Raw genomic sequence first — 16,709 nt, forward strand, 5'->3', positions numbered from 1 at the left:
AGGCAGTGATCTGTTTCCATGAGTTACTTGCAGGTCAGCCAGAAGTGCTGGGATGGTTGTGGAAGCAGAATCCAAACACTGATGTTACGGCTGTATGTAAACAGCAATTATTTTTCTTCCAGCTCCTCAGAACCTCGTGCGGGCGGCCTGGAGGAGAGCGATCAGTCATCAACGTCCGGAGATCAGGGAATCAGCCTAGACAGCTCAGGCCCTAAACTTTCAGACTTTGGCAGCAGGCCACCAGGTGAGTGTTACATGTTGTCACTACAGTAGAGCTTTTACTGATCTTTGTGACTTTCTTGCACATTCAAGACCAAGCTTTCTTTTTTTTTTTTTTTTTTTTTCTCCTAGTAAATAATAGATTCCTTTACTTGTGTTCTTTGAACCAGCTCTAAATGAATAGATGTCTGCATCCTCGTGTATCACCTGAAGGTGATACGTGTTGAATATTATCATGTTGAATACTGTAGAATTACTACTCTTAATTCTGAATAGATTTCTGTACTTCTAGTAGTAGCACAGACTGGTGTCTTTAAAACTGACCAGTAGCCAGTAGTTGATTTTTCAAAATTAAGAGATGGAGGTTACTGTTGGAATTATCCTTTATTCATAGGAAGGATTATATGCTGCGTGTGTTCCTTTCAGCACGCTCTTTGCAAAGTAACACATTGATGCATGGTAGATTCTACTTTGTACAGTGGGAATGGTCAGATATGTAACAGGCTTTCCAGTTCTTGTCTTACAAACTGTTAGGTTTGTTTTGAGGATAATTAATTTGTGAAAGTTTAACTCTGCATTTGAAAGCAGCAACAAGCCTGTGGACAGGTGTAGAGGCTTTCTGAGGTGTTGTGAAGCCAGAGTAATAGCTGGTCACTGGAATGTTAGAGACCTTCCATTCAGTGTCACACAGGTCGTTTATAATCCTTAAAAACACTTTAAGTGAAATAATTTCCCTTGTTTATAAAGCCTGTTTAGTTAATGTGGCTGTTACAGGGGATTAACAGGCTCTCCTGTTAACCTACACCTCCTATCTGATGCCATTCATTACATAAATCCTGCTTTCTCTGATTTTTGTTTCTGATCAGCATGTCACTGTGTCCTCCTAGGTTATCCTTCTCAGCCAGTGGAACAAAGACCACTTCAGCAGATTCCGCCTCAACTCATGCCACATACCCAGCAGCCACAGCAGCTGCAACAGCAGCCACAGCTGCCTCCACAGCAAGCTCAGGCACCACCACAAACACCGCAGCAACAGCAGCAAATGATGATGATGCTTATGATGCAGCAGGACTCCAAATCAGTCAGGCTTCCCGTACCACAAGGAGTTCATCCACCTCGAGGGCCTCTGAATCCAGATGCCCAAAGAATGCCCATGCAGCAGAGTGGTAACATGCCAGTAATGGTCAATCTACAGGGCCCTGGATCTGTGCCTCTGTCTCCTGATAAACAGAGAATTTCCTTGCCAAGCAATCCTTCTCTGGGAAATAATGCAAGAAAAATGGTTTATCAAGATAATGTGCAGAATCCTTCCAGCTCGCCTCTGGGAGAAGTTTCATCAGTATCCTCCCTTCCAGAAGGAGGTGGAACTGAAGGCACCACAGCATCAGGAGCTCAGAATAATTTGACATCTCATTTAGTAGTTTCACAGAACCAATTAATGATGACAGGAGCCAAACCTGGACCATCCCCACTTTCAACCACCCAAGGCACAAGTCCTCAACAGCAATCTAATTCTCTGCCTGGCTCCCTTGCACACCATTTTCCTAATGTTGCTACCCCATCACAAACTTCAAGGCCTAAAACCCCAAACAGAGCAAGCCCAAGGCCATACTATCCTCAGACTCCTAATAACCGCCCGCCTAGCACAGAACCCTCAGAAATAAGCCTGTCTCCAGAGAGACTCAATGCTTCTATAGCTGGTCTTTTCCCTCCCCAAATTAATATTCCTTTACCTCCCAGGCCTAATCTCAGTAGAGGATTTGATCAGCAGGGTCTTAATCCTACTACTTTGAAGGCCATTGGACAAGCCCCATCAAATCTCACAATTAACAATCAGTCTAGTTTTGCTGCTCCACAGTCACATAAATTGGAAAGTGTTGTTAATTCAGGAAAGCAAACAAATGCTGGAGGAACAAAGAGAGCAAGTCCAAGCAGTAGTCGAAGGTCCAGTCCTGGATCCAGCAGGAAAACAACACCAAGTCCTGGTAGACAGAATTCAAAAGCAGCAAAGTTGTCGTTGACTACTCCGCAGAATCCATCTCTGTTGCAGAATGTAGATGTGCAAAGGAACATAATGGTTGGTCCTGCTTCTTTGCCAACACCTGTTACTTCAAGTTTTCAAAATAGTACCGTGCTAAGTAATCAGAGTCCTGCAGTTTCTGCACCTGCTATGACTGGCATTCCTGAAGACAATAAAGAGAGCCTCATTGTTCCTCAAGATAATGAATGTCAAAGTGCACAAATTGTCCAAGGTAACAAAGACCAGCCCAGCATTGAACTAAAAGGTATCCCTACTCCAGAAATAAAAATGTTGGTTCCAGAGGAGCAGTCAAAAAAAGATGGGCAGGCCTTAGACGTGGGTAAGCTTCCAGTTTTGGAGGAAAGTAAAACCATGGTATCTCCGGCTATGAGGGAAGCACCAACTTCTTTAAGCCAACTTCTTGATAATTCTGGAGCTCCTAATGTAACCATTAAGCCCCCAGGACTGACAGGTCTTGAAATGGCACCAGTAGTCACCACTGTGGAGGAGATAAAAAAGGTAGCTGTCATTCCTCCACTGCAAGATGCATCTTCTAGCAAAGAGCCATCTAATTCACATAGTTTCCCTCAAAGTAATGAGCCCTGTTCAAATCCAGGGCATCAGGAACCGGGGGAAATAAACTCAAATGTTACGCAGGGTGTTCCCCCAGTAATGCAAAGGCCTGTCACTTCTTCTATTTCAGCTCCCTTACCGCCCAACCAGATAACAGTTTTTGTAACTTCAAACCCCATTACATCTTCTGCTAATACATCAGCACCGTTGCCATCTCACTTGCAACCTGCATTAGTGTCTACTGTTGTCACAATGCCTAACGTAGGAAACAAAGTTATGGTTTCTGAGGGACAGTCGGCAGCTCAGTCTAATGCACGGCCGCAGTTCATTACACCTGTTTTTATAAACTCTTCCTCAATAATTCAGGTTATGAAAGGCTCTCAACCAAGTACGATTCCCACAGCCCCGATGACATCCAACTCTAGCCTGATGCCTCAGTCAGTTGCAGTTGTGGGCCCTTTACATATACCACAGAACATCAAGTTCTCCTCTGCACCTGCTCCTCCTAGCACATCCTCTAGCAGCCCTGCTCCTAGTATTCCCACGAGCAGGCCACTCGTTCTTAATCCCTTGGCACCCCCTGTTCAGCTGCCTTCTCCTGCTACAACTTCTTCAAATGTTCCTTCACATCTTCCTGCTCAGCCAGCAAAAGACTCGAGCCCTGAAGAAGCTGCTTCTCAGAGCAGTGGGTCAAATGACCAGTGCCCCGTTACAGCCACACAGCCTGGACCCGTGGTTTCACCTCTTCTAAGCAGTAGTCCAGGGCCCGGGAACAGACGAAGTCCTGTTTCTTCTAGTAAAGGAAAGGGAAAAGTAGACAAGATTGGCCAACTCTTGCTGACAAAAGCATGCAAGAAAGTCACTGGCTCCCTTGAGAAAGGGGAAGAGCAGTACACCTTGGATGGAGAAACAGAAGGTCAGGGGCTGGAGACCTCAGTCCCAAGCAACTTGGGAACAGAGCAGTCACCAGCAGAACTGGACAATAAAACTGTGACACCTCCAGTACCCAGTCTTACAAAACAGAGCACTTCTGGGCCTGGCAATGTGAGCGTTAGCACTGCTGCTGCTGTTTCTGCTTCTGTATCTCCAAGCTTACCAACAAGCACTCCTCCTACAAGCGCACTGTCAGCTGTAACCACTCCAGCAATCCCAGAGCTTGCGCCTGCAACACCAAGTACAAACGGCAGTAACCATGGCAGCTTACCGGCTGAGCAGGCTGGGGGTGGCTTGGTGGAGGACAAAACAGGCACACATCAGGAACTGCTGCAAAACACAGGTAAGTCTACTGCCACCCTTCTTAAATAGAAGCTGTGAGATTGCTTTCATAAGCTTCCTTGGTGCTTTCTTCCATGAGAATTATAAAATGCAGATTCTGTAGGGTGACAACTACTTTTTAATTCTAGTATTAGGATAATATGTGGACTTGTATTTCACCAAGATCCACGTTTCAGGTGTTCTTTCTGTTTTCGTTTACAGCCCATGTGTGATATTTCATGTGAACATAATAGAGGAGTGGCTTCACGTAACTTAGAAGTGGGAGAAAGATGGGATGCATCAACAGTGACAATTGGATGCATCAGACATCTTTTAAACTGGTACATAATAGAATCATAGAGTGGTTTGAGTTGGAAGGAACCTTAAAGATCATTGAGCTCCAAGCCCCCTGCCATAGGCTAGTTGGCAGCCACCAGATCAGCCTGCTCAGGGCTCCACCCAACCTTGCCTTGAACATCTCCAGGGGTGGTGCATCCATGATTTCTCTGGGCAGCACTGCCAGAGCCTCGCTGCCCTCTGGGTAAAGAATTTTTTCCTAACATCTAACTTAAATTTCTTCTTTTTCAGTTTAAAGCTATTCCCCCTTGTCCTGTTGCTATCACACATGTTAAAAGTCTCTCCCCTTCCTGCTTATAAGCTCCCCTCAAGTACTGGAAGGCCACAATGAGGTCTCAGTGGAGTCTTTTCCAAGTTAAACAAGTCCACCTCCCTCAACCTTTCTTCGTAGGAGGTGCTCCTGTGAAGAAGGAGTGGTGTCCCTTCCTTCTATGATGTCATCTGCAAACTTTTGAGGGTACGCTTGATCTTATCATCTGTGTCATTGATGAAGGTGTTCAAGAGCACTGGTCCCGGGATAGATCTGTGGAGGACAACTACTGATCACAGGCCTCCACTTGGACATAGGGCCATTGACCACGACCCTCTGGCTACAACCATCCAACCAATTCTTTATCCACCAAATAGTCCAGCCTTCAAATTCATATCTCTGCAATTTAGAGATAAGGATGTGGTGTGGGACCATGTTGAAGGCCTTGCAGAAATCCAGGTAGACAACATCTGCTTCCCTTCCTTTCCTTCCTGTCCACTGATGTTGTCACTCAATCACAGAAGGCAACCAGATTGGTCAGACGCAGGCTGTGCTTCATGAAGCTGTGCTGGCTGTCTCGGATCACCTTCTCAGCTTGCATGTGCCTTAACATCTCTTTTAGGAGGATCCACTCCATGACCTTCCCAGCCACGGACATAAAGCTCACCAGCCTGTTGTTTCCTGGGTCTTCTTTTCTCCCTTTATTAAAAATGGAAGTGATGTTTTCTTTTTTCTAGTTACCAGGAACCTTGCTTGACAGCCGTGACTTTTCAAATATGATGGTGAGACACTTGGCAACTGCATCAGCCAGCTCCTTCAGAGCCCTAGGATGCGTGTTGTCTGGCCTCACAGACTTGCACACATTCAGCTTCGTGAGGTGGTTTCAGACTTGCTCCAGTCTTACAGTGTGAGGGATTTTGTTCACCTGAGCCCTGCCTAGAAGTTCAGGAACACAAGAGGCACGGGAAGCCTGACTGGGAATGAAGACCGAGGCCAAGAATCTTTAAGTACCTCAACCTTCTCTGTATCTGAAGAAGCCAGTTCTTTCTCTCATTTATCAGAATGGGTATGCTCTCTGTTGTTTTCTAAGACCGATGTATCTCCAGTCTTTTAAGACCCTTCTTGTTATTTTTTACATCACTTGCCAAGTGGAATTCCATCTATGCTTGAATTTTCTTGATGCCATCTCTGCACATCTGTATAGTATCCCTATACTCTTTCCAGGCCGTCCATCCCCGCTTCCACTGCTTATACTATTCCTTCTTTTCCTTCAATTTTACCATTCCCCTTTGCTCGGCCATGCTGATTTTCTGTCTCCTCTCCCTGATTTCTTCTGCTGGAGGATGGAGAGCTCTTGTGCTCTCAGAAAGGTATCCTTAAAGTGCTGCCAACTCTGTTCTATTCCTTTGTCCCTAAGGGCAGTTTCCTATGGGATCTCTTCCAGTAATTCCTTAAACAGCCTGAAGTTCACTCTGCTGAAGTTCAGGATCCTGACTAGACTCTTTGCTCAGCCCGCATTCTTTGAGATCCTGAACTCAACCAAAGCGTGGCAGCTACATCCCAGGCTGCTTCCAATCTGAACCTCTTTAATGATTTCTTCTGTTTTGGTGAGCCCCAGATGCAGTAGTACTTCAGTGCTGGTTGGCCTGTCTGATGCCTGAACCAGGAATTATGTCATCAGCACACCCCAGGAGTCTCCTGGATTGTTTGCAGCCCGCTCTGCTGCTTTGCCATCAGACATTCAAGTGGTTGAAATCTCCCATCAGGATAAGAGCCTGTGAGAGCGGTGGCTCTTGGAGCTGACACACGAAGGCCTCATCCACAGGCTGTGTCTGATCAGGTGCCCCTAGCAGACCCAGCCACCAGATGTCCTTTATTGGTCCGGTCCCATATTTTCATCCACCAGCTCTCAGCATGAGCACGGCTGTTTCCCAGAGGCAGCTCTTTGTACTCTGTCCGCCTCTTAACATAGAGGGCGATGCCCCTGCCCCTCCTACCTTGTCTGTCTTTTCTGAAAAGCCTGTTGCCCTCAATCACAGTATTCCAGTTGTACGAATGAACCCAACGCATTTCTTGATTGCACCACGGCTTCCATCCCCTCCTGCTGATTTCCCCTGCTGCACACATCTGTGCAGAGGCAGCTCTGCTGGGCTATTGGCCTCATTGCCTTTTTGGAGGAGCCCTTGCAAAAATCTCTGGGGGAAATCTGAGGCGTTCCCCCACAGCTTCCTGAAGTGGCAGTGTTCCCTGATTCTTCTCTGTGCATCAGGAGTACGTTCCCTGCACCCATCAAATCTAATTTAAAGCTCTAGTAATGAGCCCTGCCAGCTTGCCCCTCCTGGTCAGGTGTATGGATCTGCTTTGGTCTTCTCAGAGTCCTTTAACATTTATAATTTACTTAAATATATAGACTTAATTCTGATATTGGGTATCATCTTCTAGGGAAATAGCTGAACTCTAGCAAAATAAGTAAATAAATAAATTATGCACAGGGAAAAATGAAAATGTTCTTTTCAGAGAGATGCTTAGAAGTTCAATTATGTCTCGATTGTGTGTTGTAACAGAAAATCTCCTCATTTCTACCTTGTTTCCTTTATAATTTTACTTTTAGCATTGACAGACTTTATTCATGACATCACTGCTTGCTCTTGATGCCATTTTAACCTGTTGGAAGCAATGTGGAAATAAGCCATCACTCTTAAAGTAATTTGAATATCCATTGTGCTTTATATTGTCAGTTTAGACAAGGTTTTTATCTTTTGGAAGACAAAAGCATGGAAAATAGGTCCCACATAAATCAGTGCAAACAAGCTTCAGTTTAAGCCTAAATTTTCCCTGTGGCTCGTTGTGTGCCATAGCTGTATGCTGCCAGAAGGTGGAAATGCTGCCTTTGAGCTTCACAGAAGGAATTATGCTTTCTTAGAAGAAAAAGTTATTGGCAGGAGCAGCGTGATGTAAGTCTGTACAGCAGTCTCAAAGCAGGAAGCAGTGATAGCACTTTCCAAATGCTGTCACTGCTTCTTGGTGTGTAAGAAAAAAATAGATGTCCCTACCTTCAGCATCAGTAGTGGGGATTCATTTATTCTCAAGTCTGAAGCAAGCTGTTCTGACTGCAGAGGGCTGCGTTCTCTTCAGATGTGGGACAGTGATGTAGGCATCTGAATGTACGTGTGTTTTTACAAATGGAAAGAATATTCTTTATCTACATTGGAACCCTTATGTGTCTGTGTTCTTGCTAAGTTCATGATCACACCCAAAAGAAGACTGGAAGGCATTTGTGTAACAGGTATTGGTTTATTATATTATTTTTTAACAAGGCAACCTAAAAAAAATGTCGAGTCATGATATCGTATTGACTAAGGACATCCTGGGAGCCTCTGGGAGCAGCTTGCACTTCTGCATGTTAATTGAAGATGATGGTATCCATTCACTAACAACGATGCTGTTTTTCCTCAAGACTTCTGCTGAAACGAGCGTGAAGCTGAGGGATGCAAAACAGAGACCTCTTTTAGGTCTCTCTTTAGTTTCTTGGTCCAGTGGCAAAACACTGCCCTTAAAAATACACTTGATGATATTTAGCTGCATCACTTAAGTGTTTTGGGAAAACCTGCTTGGGGTAGGTTGGCTGATGGTTTTAGGTGTGAGAGGTTTTTGTTGTTTGTTTTTAAACTGAGGAGCTGGAGGTTTTTTGGGGGGGGGGGTGGAGGGGGTAGAATAGAATACGGATTACAACAATTCTATCTGTAAATGTAAAAATGAAGTAAGTTGGAAGATGCCTTGTTCTGTAAAAGCAGCCCAATTGCTGCTTTTACAGCAAAAAAAACCTTGTGACTCCGTTTGAAAATAATGGTTTTTCCCCTCCACTTCTGTTCTAGCATCCTCTCAACATTTAACGCAGAAAAAAAGTTCAGTTGCCACAACAGAAAGTACTGTTCAAAGAACAGGTAAATTTTCCTTTGGAAAAGCAGAATGTAGGTGACCTAAGCTCATTATGTTTCTAACTGAAAATGGTAAATCATGAATAAGCTTGCTAGTTTGGCTTTTTTTTTTAATTTATTTTTTTATTTTTATTTGGGGGGATTGTTTTCTTTTATTATATATGTTGTGCCTTAGAAGTTTCCAAAGCCTCGTTGGAGCACAAGTAGGAGGGTGAATAAAGCAAGGAAGAAATCACCAAGGCAGCTTTTAGATCTCAGTCGCAGCTGTAAAAGGCTGGATTCACAGTGATGCACTCAGCGTGTCTGAGCTTTGAAGTTTGAAGGACAAATAGGAGTTTTTCTTGTTGCGTAGGACGCTTCTGAAAATATTTCCCAAAGCAGTACTGAGAGGTTAATTTTTAGAGTTCTAATCCTTTGTTCATTTTATTTATCTTTCCATTCAAAGCTTTTAAAGAGCACTCTGCATTGTTTCAGGGATGGAGCTGTGGCAGATCACAGAGTCATAGAGTGCTTTGGGTTGGAAGAGACCTTTAAGACCACCTAGTTCCAACCCAAAAGTGACTTTTTGTTGTTGCCATCTATTATCATATACATCAATCCTACAGTGTTTTATGAAAGTAATTCCTAAGATGAATGAGGAAAATGGGCAGATGTGAAGTTGGACATGAGAAGTGCCATTTCCATCACTTTGCTGTGTGTAGCATGATTAGAAGTAAAGCTTGAGAAAAGTAAAAATTGTCCTCGGTTGCTTTCGTCAAGCTCCCTTCTCGAGGAGTGCACACACCCTGCCAGGGTGCCACGTGTCTCCTCGCACTGGCACACGTGTAGCCATGTGTGCAGCCACAGAGTTCCTGCTCAGGAAAGGAAAGCACTGGTCTGACTGATTTTTGCTGTGGCTGTTCTGCCTACTCACGTTTCAGTAGAAAGAAAGAGCAACTTTTTCTTCCTCATTCTATTTTTCTTACTGAGATGAGTTTTTGGGCACAGTTACGTACACTTTCGCTGAAGAATCTCATGTTCCATAACAGGGCTAGGGTTGTTCTCTGCGTCTTTTCATGGCTTTGTTCCTTGTGTGCATTACAGCAAATGTGGAGCACTGAATTGATCTTAAAGACAAAGCCACTGCCACAAACACTGAAAGATAAAGGTGAGGTGGAGGCCAGCACAGGCAGTGCAGTCATTAAACAGTAAGCTAAGATAGTGCATTTCAGTGATAATCTCTAGATCAGTTGCAGTTTCTCACAAGAGGCTCAGTGATCAGGTAGAGGTACTCCATCTCAGCAAAATGGTAGATATGGGGGTAATTAAAAGATGGACAATTAAATTAATAATTAAAAAAAAGGATTGGAAATATGACATGACATAAATCATTGCTGCTGTGAACAGTCAAAGGAAAAGCAGAGTTATTTATGATATCACTAGGAGGGAGGAGGAAGGCAGAGCACAGTGCTCTTTGGCACCTCCAAAAGCAGTCTCCACCTTAGCAGAAGTGTAGCTGGGCTTCAGAAGTGTGTGTTCCTTCTGCACCTCCCTACAAAATTCGTTAGGAGATACTGCTTTCAGGTGGTTGTGTTAAAGAAAAATGTTTGTCAGTTGTACGGTAGGTTCAGATCAGTATTTTTAAGTTTTAAAACAATAAAAATGTAGAAGCCTTGAAAGGAATAAGCCAACTAACATAGAATTTATAAGGGAGAGGACTGTAATTCTTATTAGAAAGTTTATCTGCAGTTTCTTTCTGCGGGAGTTAAAAGAAACCTTTCCTTTTTGCAGCTGGTGCAGGCCCTCATCAGAGCACTGCCTGATGTCTGCCTCATTGGGTGCATTAGATGGATTTGCTTTGAGAGTAACAGTAGACAAGAAACACTTAATGGTCAGACATAATGAGTAATGAGAGAACTGTGAAATAGCCATGCCTTGTTAGCAAGTATGTACTTCTACAGCGGGCCTAAAAACTATCTTTTTCTCTTGTAGAACTTGAAACAAATGCTCCAGTAGTTGCTGGTCAAAGGTAAGGAGATAGTTTATATAGATTCAGAATAGATACAGCTTCATGCAGGGAAGTCCTTTTCTCTTTGCTTCAATTGCACAAATTAAAATATATATATATATATATATATATATCTTCTGCTGTGGTTATTCACTTTCTTTGCCAAACCTTTTCTTCCCTACTCAGGAATTCTGCTAGGAAACTGTTCCAAAATGTGACTGAAATGCAGAATTTAAGATAGCTTTCTCCCAAGTCTGTCTTCGTGCTCTGGGCAGTTTCCTCCTGTTTGCTCAGCCCCTTCCACATCCTGGAGGGGTCTTGGTGCTTCTAGCGTTTGGTATTTTCTGAGGACAAATTAAAAATGCAACCCCAGAAGCCTGCAGAACAGCTGTTGGGAATTTTTTCTTTTCTGAAAGTAGGACTTTGTAAAGGCTTTCTTTTTCTTGTTACAGCTTATATGTGCCTTAGTTACTGTTTTCTGCAGATTTCCTCTGTTTTCCTGTTGATGCTTTGCTGAAACCTGATAGGAAAGCCTGACAGAAACTTTGTCTTGTCCTAGTTAAGACTTTTGATAATTAAAGAGTAAATTTTGAATGGTTGTGTTCTGTCAGAAGAAAATAGCATTTTCAAGATCAGTTTCTGTTAATTCTAAAACTACCTGGCTCTTGCACTCAGATGTCAAGGAACAAATAAGAGTCTCAGATGCGCTCAGATGCTCTGGCAGCTCTGATGTCAAACCTGTAAGATTTCTTTGGTAGCTGCTGGTACCACTGGCTGTGGTCTCGGTGCTGCCCTGCTCAAAGGGAAGTGGTACCAGAAGCGGGGTTAATGGTGCAGCTTGCTTCAGCCCATCAGGAAATGAAGCGGGTAAGGGAGGGAAAGCAATGTACGTTCTCATATCAGGAAAGACTGTGAATCAAACGTCTGCCTCTGCTTACCTTCACATGGGCTGGGACCTTTCCAGAGTTGTATCAAGGACAGACCGGAAGGCTGATGGTTTTTTTTTTTAGGATAGAGTTTTTCTACTAAGCTGAAGGTGAGACAGTTGGCACATGAGAGGATTCTCCGTATTTGACTGTCATTCAGTACATCCGATTATCTCAAGTACATTTCTGTTTTGATTTTTCTGTACTGATGCTTTTTCTGGAAAGAAGAAAAGTGTTCAGAGAGGGGTAAAGTCTGGTGGTGTCTGATATTGACGGGGGTCGGCTCCAGCCCCAGGTGGCGTGGTACATGACACACCTTGGAGGAGCCGTGCAGCATGCAGAGCACTAGAAATCCTTTACGTGGGCCAACTTCAGTTCCTTCTGAAACCAGAAAACCAGAGGAGAGTTGTTCCCCACAGAGCAATCCAAGTTGATGGATACTTATTTGAACTCTTCAGCTGTTTTCTCCAGTAAGCAAACTGCAGCTGATGGTGCCGTTGGCCGTGCACCTCCAGGTAGCCCTGGAAGCAATTGGCCGTCGTTGCTTACTGGTTCCCTCCTGGAAGACCAGTCCTGTGACCTGACTGCCCATACTGATGACTTGTGGGGAAATTGCTTTCAATGTTTACTTTGTACCTGACAATCCACGTGCTTCCGTTTTCTCCTTTACTCTGTTTACCTGCTTGAGAATGTGATTGATTGTCTTTCCTTAGGTTGGCCAAGTGTGTTTTGTTTCAGCTGTTACTTAAAACTGCAAATCTCTGTAGTCGTTTCTTTCTCATAAAGTAGAGCTTCCTCTGAAATATCGGCACTGTAGGACCTCTGTAATGCACAGGCCTGCTTTGTGTTTCCCACCAGTTCTCTGATTAAGGCATCCTTTTGTGAAATCTTGCCAGTAGCAGAAGAAGGGCATGAAAGGAGTTTTCGTTCTTCTTTTCTATTATCAGCAGATTTATTTATTTGCTTAGTCGCTTGCCTTTTAATTCACAGAAGATACGTTTAGCTTAATATTCAGGAGCTACATAGTCATCAGAAATTGTCTGGCATTAATAATTTAAAGAGAAGCCCAGTTGCTAGGGTGAGTTTGCAGGGCAAATACTAATAAAGCATAAGTGGAGTTTAATTGCAACACATTACACTCCAAATGTTGTCTCGGCAACAAGAACCATGGATTTCCACACTGCCTACTGTTTCCACGGCCTATTACTGTTCCTTATAACAGAAGTATGCCATAAACATCAGTAAAGTTTTAAATAATCTTTACGCTTTCTATTACGTGAAGAAATGATGTAGATCAGGTAGCAGAGTCCTTTTAGTAGAAACAAGAGCTGGCAATTAAGGGTTCGTAATTCCTCCTTATGTTCACCTGCAATTTCAACTCTGTATTCCCATATCATAGCAGTCTCTAATGTAACTTGTTTGCTTTTCCTAGACTTCAGTAATGGTGGCACCTGTGGAAAACAGAGCAGACAATTTATAATGCATCTAATTTCTTGGTCTTCTAATGTTGAAAATATTCTCTTTGAGGACTTCTCAATTCTGTATCCTCTGATAATTTTTAATAGAAATGGACTATACTCTGGCTTACTCAGGTCATTCTTCATCTGATAAAACTTCTGGTATCTCTAGCATTTCATACCTTCAGTGCTAATAGTCTGGAACTGGTACCTGTGTCGGTCCATCCTTCAGCTTGTCTGAGTTGCATAGAAATCCGTAATTCTTCTTACACTTCATCAGAAATATTTTGTCCCACTTTATTAGTAATGAGACAAAAGAGAATTGTGAAAAGTCTAAAACTCCAAGTAGAAGAAATTCAAGAACAGAGGATTCTGCCGCTTCACAGGAAACTGTAGAGAATGGACAGCGCAAGAGGTCCTCCAGACCAGCATCTGCATCCAGCACTGCAAAAGGTAAAATGCACAGCCGTCATTTCTGTGAACCGGGCAGGAAGTGAGGTGCTCCCAAAATAACCTTTCAATAACTGGCTCGTAACTGTGGTGGGTTTACAGTTTGTACCCGTTGTGTGCTTTTAACTCTGGGCTCAATGGTTTTAGACACAGGTTGGTGTTCACGTGTTTACCTACATCTGTACTGGCAGTGAATCTTGTATGGATTTCTTATTGTTACGTTTGTGGAACAGGTTTTCTGCAGTACTAATCAACAAAGTAATCGGCAAGCTTGCCTAGTTGAAGTTGAATTCTCTTTACAGAAATGTGTCATTAGTGGACTGTACTCGAGTTAAAAAGCATCGGGGCTTTTTTCCTGAACTCTGAAAGACATGAGAACAATACTGAAGTCATTTCAAGCACACAGTCAATTTTGCAAAGCCAGGTGCCTGCGTGCGGGCACACAGAGCGCTGCCCAGCTGGCAGCCTGCAAGCACACAGGGGATGCACTCACACAGCCTCGGGGGTCCTTCCCAGGAGCACCCCAAGCCCTGAAGTCACAGGTGTCAGCCCCTGGTGCTGGCAGTTACCACGTGCCTTACTTCCATACGGGCTGCAGTCCTGCACAAAGCACACAGCAGCTGTGAGGTGTGCACGTTTGTTACCAGGATGCACAGTCCGTGCTGCTGCTCTGCGGTTCCAGGTAACAGTGCCAGCTCCTCACCTTCAGGGTCAGAGCAGCTCTGATGGACGCAGGTTGTGCGAGAGGGTAGAGGAAACGTTCATCCAGTGTTTTAAAGATAACTTGCAGAGCACAGAGGTATTAATACATCATAATTATAAAAAGAAGTCAAGATGAATTCAGTAACCATTTTCCATATTGAAGATACCAAAGTTTGCTGGTAAGAGTATTTACATTTATAAGATTTTGAGAGACTTCCAGCTGTATGTGAGCGTGCAGGGTCACGTGGAGGGCCCTCTGTGTTCTGCAGTTCTGTGCCTGCTGAATTGGAGTTCTCTCTCGTAGCAGGGTTGTGCAGAAGTCTGTATCGTAACGCTATCTTTCATGATGTGAAGAAAAGGTTGAAAAATGTGAAGTAAATGTAAAATGATTGGGTGATACCTTGGGGAGCTCAAGCCTGTCTGAAGTGTGCTGTAATGAGTGAACCTAAAGATGACAACCAGTGGCACTTCAAATTCTGAACATGTGAGAACACAAAAGAACATTAAATTGAAGCATAGCAGCGCTCGTGTAGGGACTTTGTACCAACTGTGTCATTTGTTTACCTCTGTAAGGAAAATTGTTGTTTTTGAAACCTGTATGTGGAAGTACTGCAGTTCTGAGGGCTCTCCAGCAGCCTGGCTTGCTGCGTGCTGCTCCCTGCCATTGCCTTATCTCCATGCAAGCCATTGCCTACTGCAGAGCTTTGGGGACACAAGGCGCTTCTCTGCAAGGGCACAGCATGAAGGATCAATGAGATGGAGTGTGGGAGGCAAGAAGAGGTGTGTGCCTACTGTGTTCTGTGCGTTTATTAGTGAAACATAAGTAAGGAAGCCTGTATGTTTTGTACATGGCCTCCACCTGGATGTCTGCAGTCAGTGTCCCAAGAAGCTTGTTAATCCACCTTAGGAGAGTGCAGGGTTGGGAAAAAAATGACTTTTGACTTTTGAAGTAGAGACTGATTAAGGCCATTATAAAAAAAAAAAAATAATTAAAAAAAAAAAAAAAGGCATTTAGGAAAAAACTTCAGCATAACAGGCAGAGAAAAGGGGTTTGGGACCAGGTGCTCCGAATGAGCACCAAGGTGTACGGGAAGGATAGGCCAGGACAAGCTCTGCTGGAGGAGCAGCAGGGAGCAGCGGTTGGAGGCCAGCGCTCTGCCCACCAGGTCTGGTCCCACTGCTGGGAGCTGATACTGTGCTGGGGTTTGCAGCTGTCAGAAGGCCCTGCCAGGAAGGGCTGCCCAGTGTTTGCTGTAGCTTTGGTTTTGTGAAACTTGGAGAAGTGGGTATTTTTGTAAGATAGCGTTTAATAGCCGTGGAGCCGTGTCGTTGCTTTTCCAGTGTGAGAGGCCTTGGGGAATGTTTTCCCTTGGACTCTCAGATGCACACAGCCATAACAGCTACTGGAAAATACTGTAAGGAGCCAAAGACACATCGCCCATGTTTCCAATTGCATTTTTAGAACATGTAAAGATGCAGATGCCCTTAGTGCTTACTCAGTGCTCTTGTCTCTGCGTTCTGAAATGGAAGCGCCGTGCCTTGGTAAGTGCACTGAAAGCACCGCCCAGTCTCGCTGTAGCCTCTGCGAGTGCTTCTGTCGTGCAGCTAAGGACTGAGCGTTGCATCCTTCTGCACGAGCTGTTTTCTGTGGATTGTGACGTGCACTGAAGACACTTGCTTTCTGACGCCCTGGTTCCCCGCGGGCTGGGACAAAGCGATTCCCAATCGCGTGGCAGGCGCAGAGCACGGCCTGGCTTTCCAAACAGCGCCGTCTCCAAGTCCTGTGCTCGGATCTAATCCTGCAGCCTGTGTGCGGAGCGGCGCTGTTTGCGGAGCCCTGCTGCGTGCTGTGGCTGAGCAAGATGTGAAGTGTGGGGCTAACGCTCAAGAGCAGCCTGAGGCACACGGCTGCTGTTTGTAAGGCCGCGCCGAGCAAGATGTGAAGTGTGGGGCTAACGCTCAAGAGCAGCCTGAGGCACACGGCTGCTGTTTGTAAGGCCGCGCCGTTGCGCCAGGCGTGCGGCAGGAGCTGCAGGGCGCCCTGTGCTGCCGCAGGGCTGGCGGTGCTCAGGGTGCAGCCTGAGTCGCCAGGGGAGAGGGACCGGCCCCGAGCCCTCCCTGCTGTGATTTAGAGTGGCAAGAGGGCGATCTGCGCCTCACGTGAGTGGTTACCGACTGAGCATCCATGCTTCTTTTCTTCTCTTGATTTCAGAAACGAGTGCCAGTGCAATGCAGTCAAAAAGAAGAAAATCCAAGTAAATAACTGCATGGAAACATGAAACTTGTAAATGAGTGTGAATTTACCAATAGCGATTTTGAGCTGTGATTTTTCTTTTTTAAATAAAATTCTGTACAGTAAGTCATTTTAATATTATACTGTTCCCAATGATTTTTTTTTTTTTCCTAAAAAGCAAATAGATATAAAAACTGAATTCTTTTTAAAACCCCCTGGATTTAGAGAGTGAAGTCCAGGGTTAGCACATTAGGTTAATGTGTTTGTAAGAAATGGAAGGGGAGGGGAGATGATTGTAAATGTATTTGTTTCCACTTTTCATAAACAAATTAGAGTACAGGGT

General features: G+C 44.4%; 1 protein-coding gene across 5 annotated transcripts in view; it reads left to right on the forward strand.

Annotated features, from left to right (window-relative positions):
* NCOA6 (nuclear receptor coactivator 6) overlaps positions 1-16,502 on the forward strand; it is a 40,923-nt gene extending 24,421 nt beyond the window's left edge. For 2 of the 5 annotated variants that reach the window (XM_042886616.1, XM_042886620.1), the window contains 6 exons: positions 123-244; positions 1,107-4,088; positions 8,549-8,617; positions 10,583-10,619; positions 13,286-13,434; positions 16,346-16,502. In XM_042886616.1, coding sequence (XP_042742550.1) covers positions 123-244; positions 1,107-4,088; positions 8,549-8,617; positions 10,583-10,619; positions 13,286-13,434; positions 16,346-16,392 — 3,406 coding nt within the window. In that variant the 3' untranslated portion in view covers positions 16,393-16,502. Of the gene's footprint in view, positions 1-122; positions 245-1,106; positions 4,089-4,814; positions 5,089-8,548; positions 8,618-10,582; positions 10,620-11,608; positions 13,435-16,345 lie in introns of those variants that run through there. The other 3 variants (XM_042886617.1, XM_042886618.1, XM_042886619.1) reach the window with 3 other exon arrangements.
* The last annotated feature ends 207 nt before the right edge of the window (positions 16,503-16,709 follow it).

Source organism: Lagopus leucura, unplaced genomic scaffold (assembly GCF_019238085.1).
Source record: "Lagopus leucura isolate 7727_CA_CO unplaced genomic scaffold, USGS_WTPT01 Super-Scaffold_100060, whole genome shotgun sequence".
NCBI classification, from domain to species: Eukaryota; Metazoa; Chordata; class Aves; order Galliformes; family Phasianidae; genus Lagopus; species Lagopus leucura.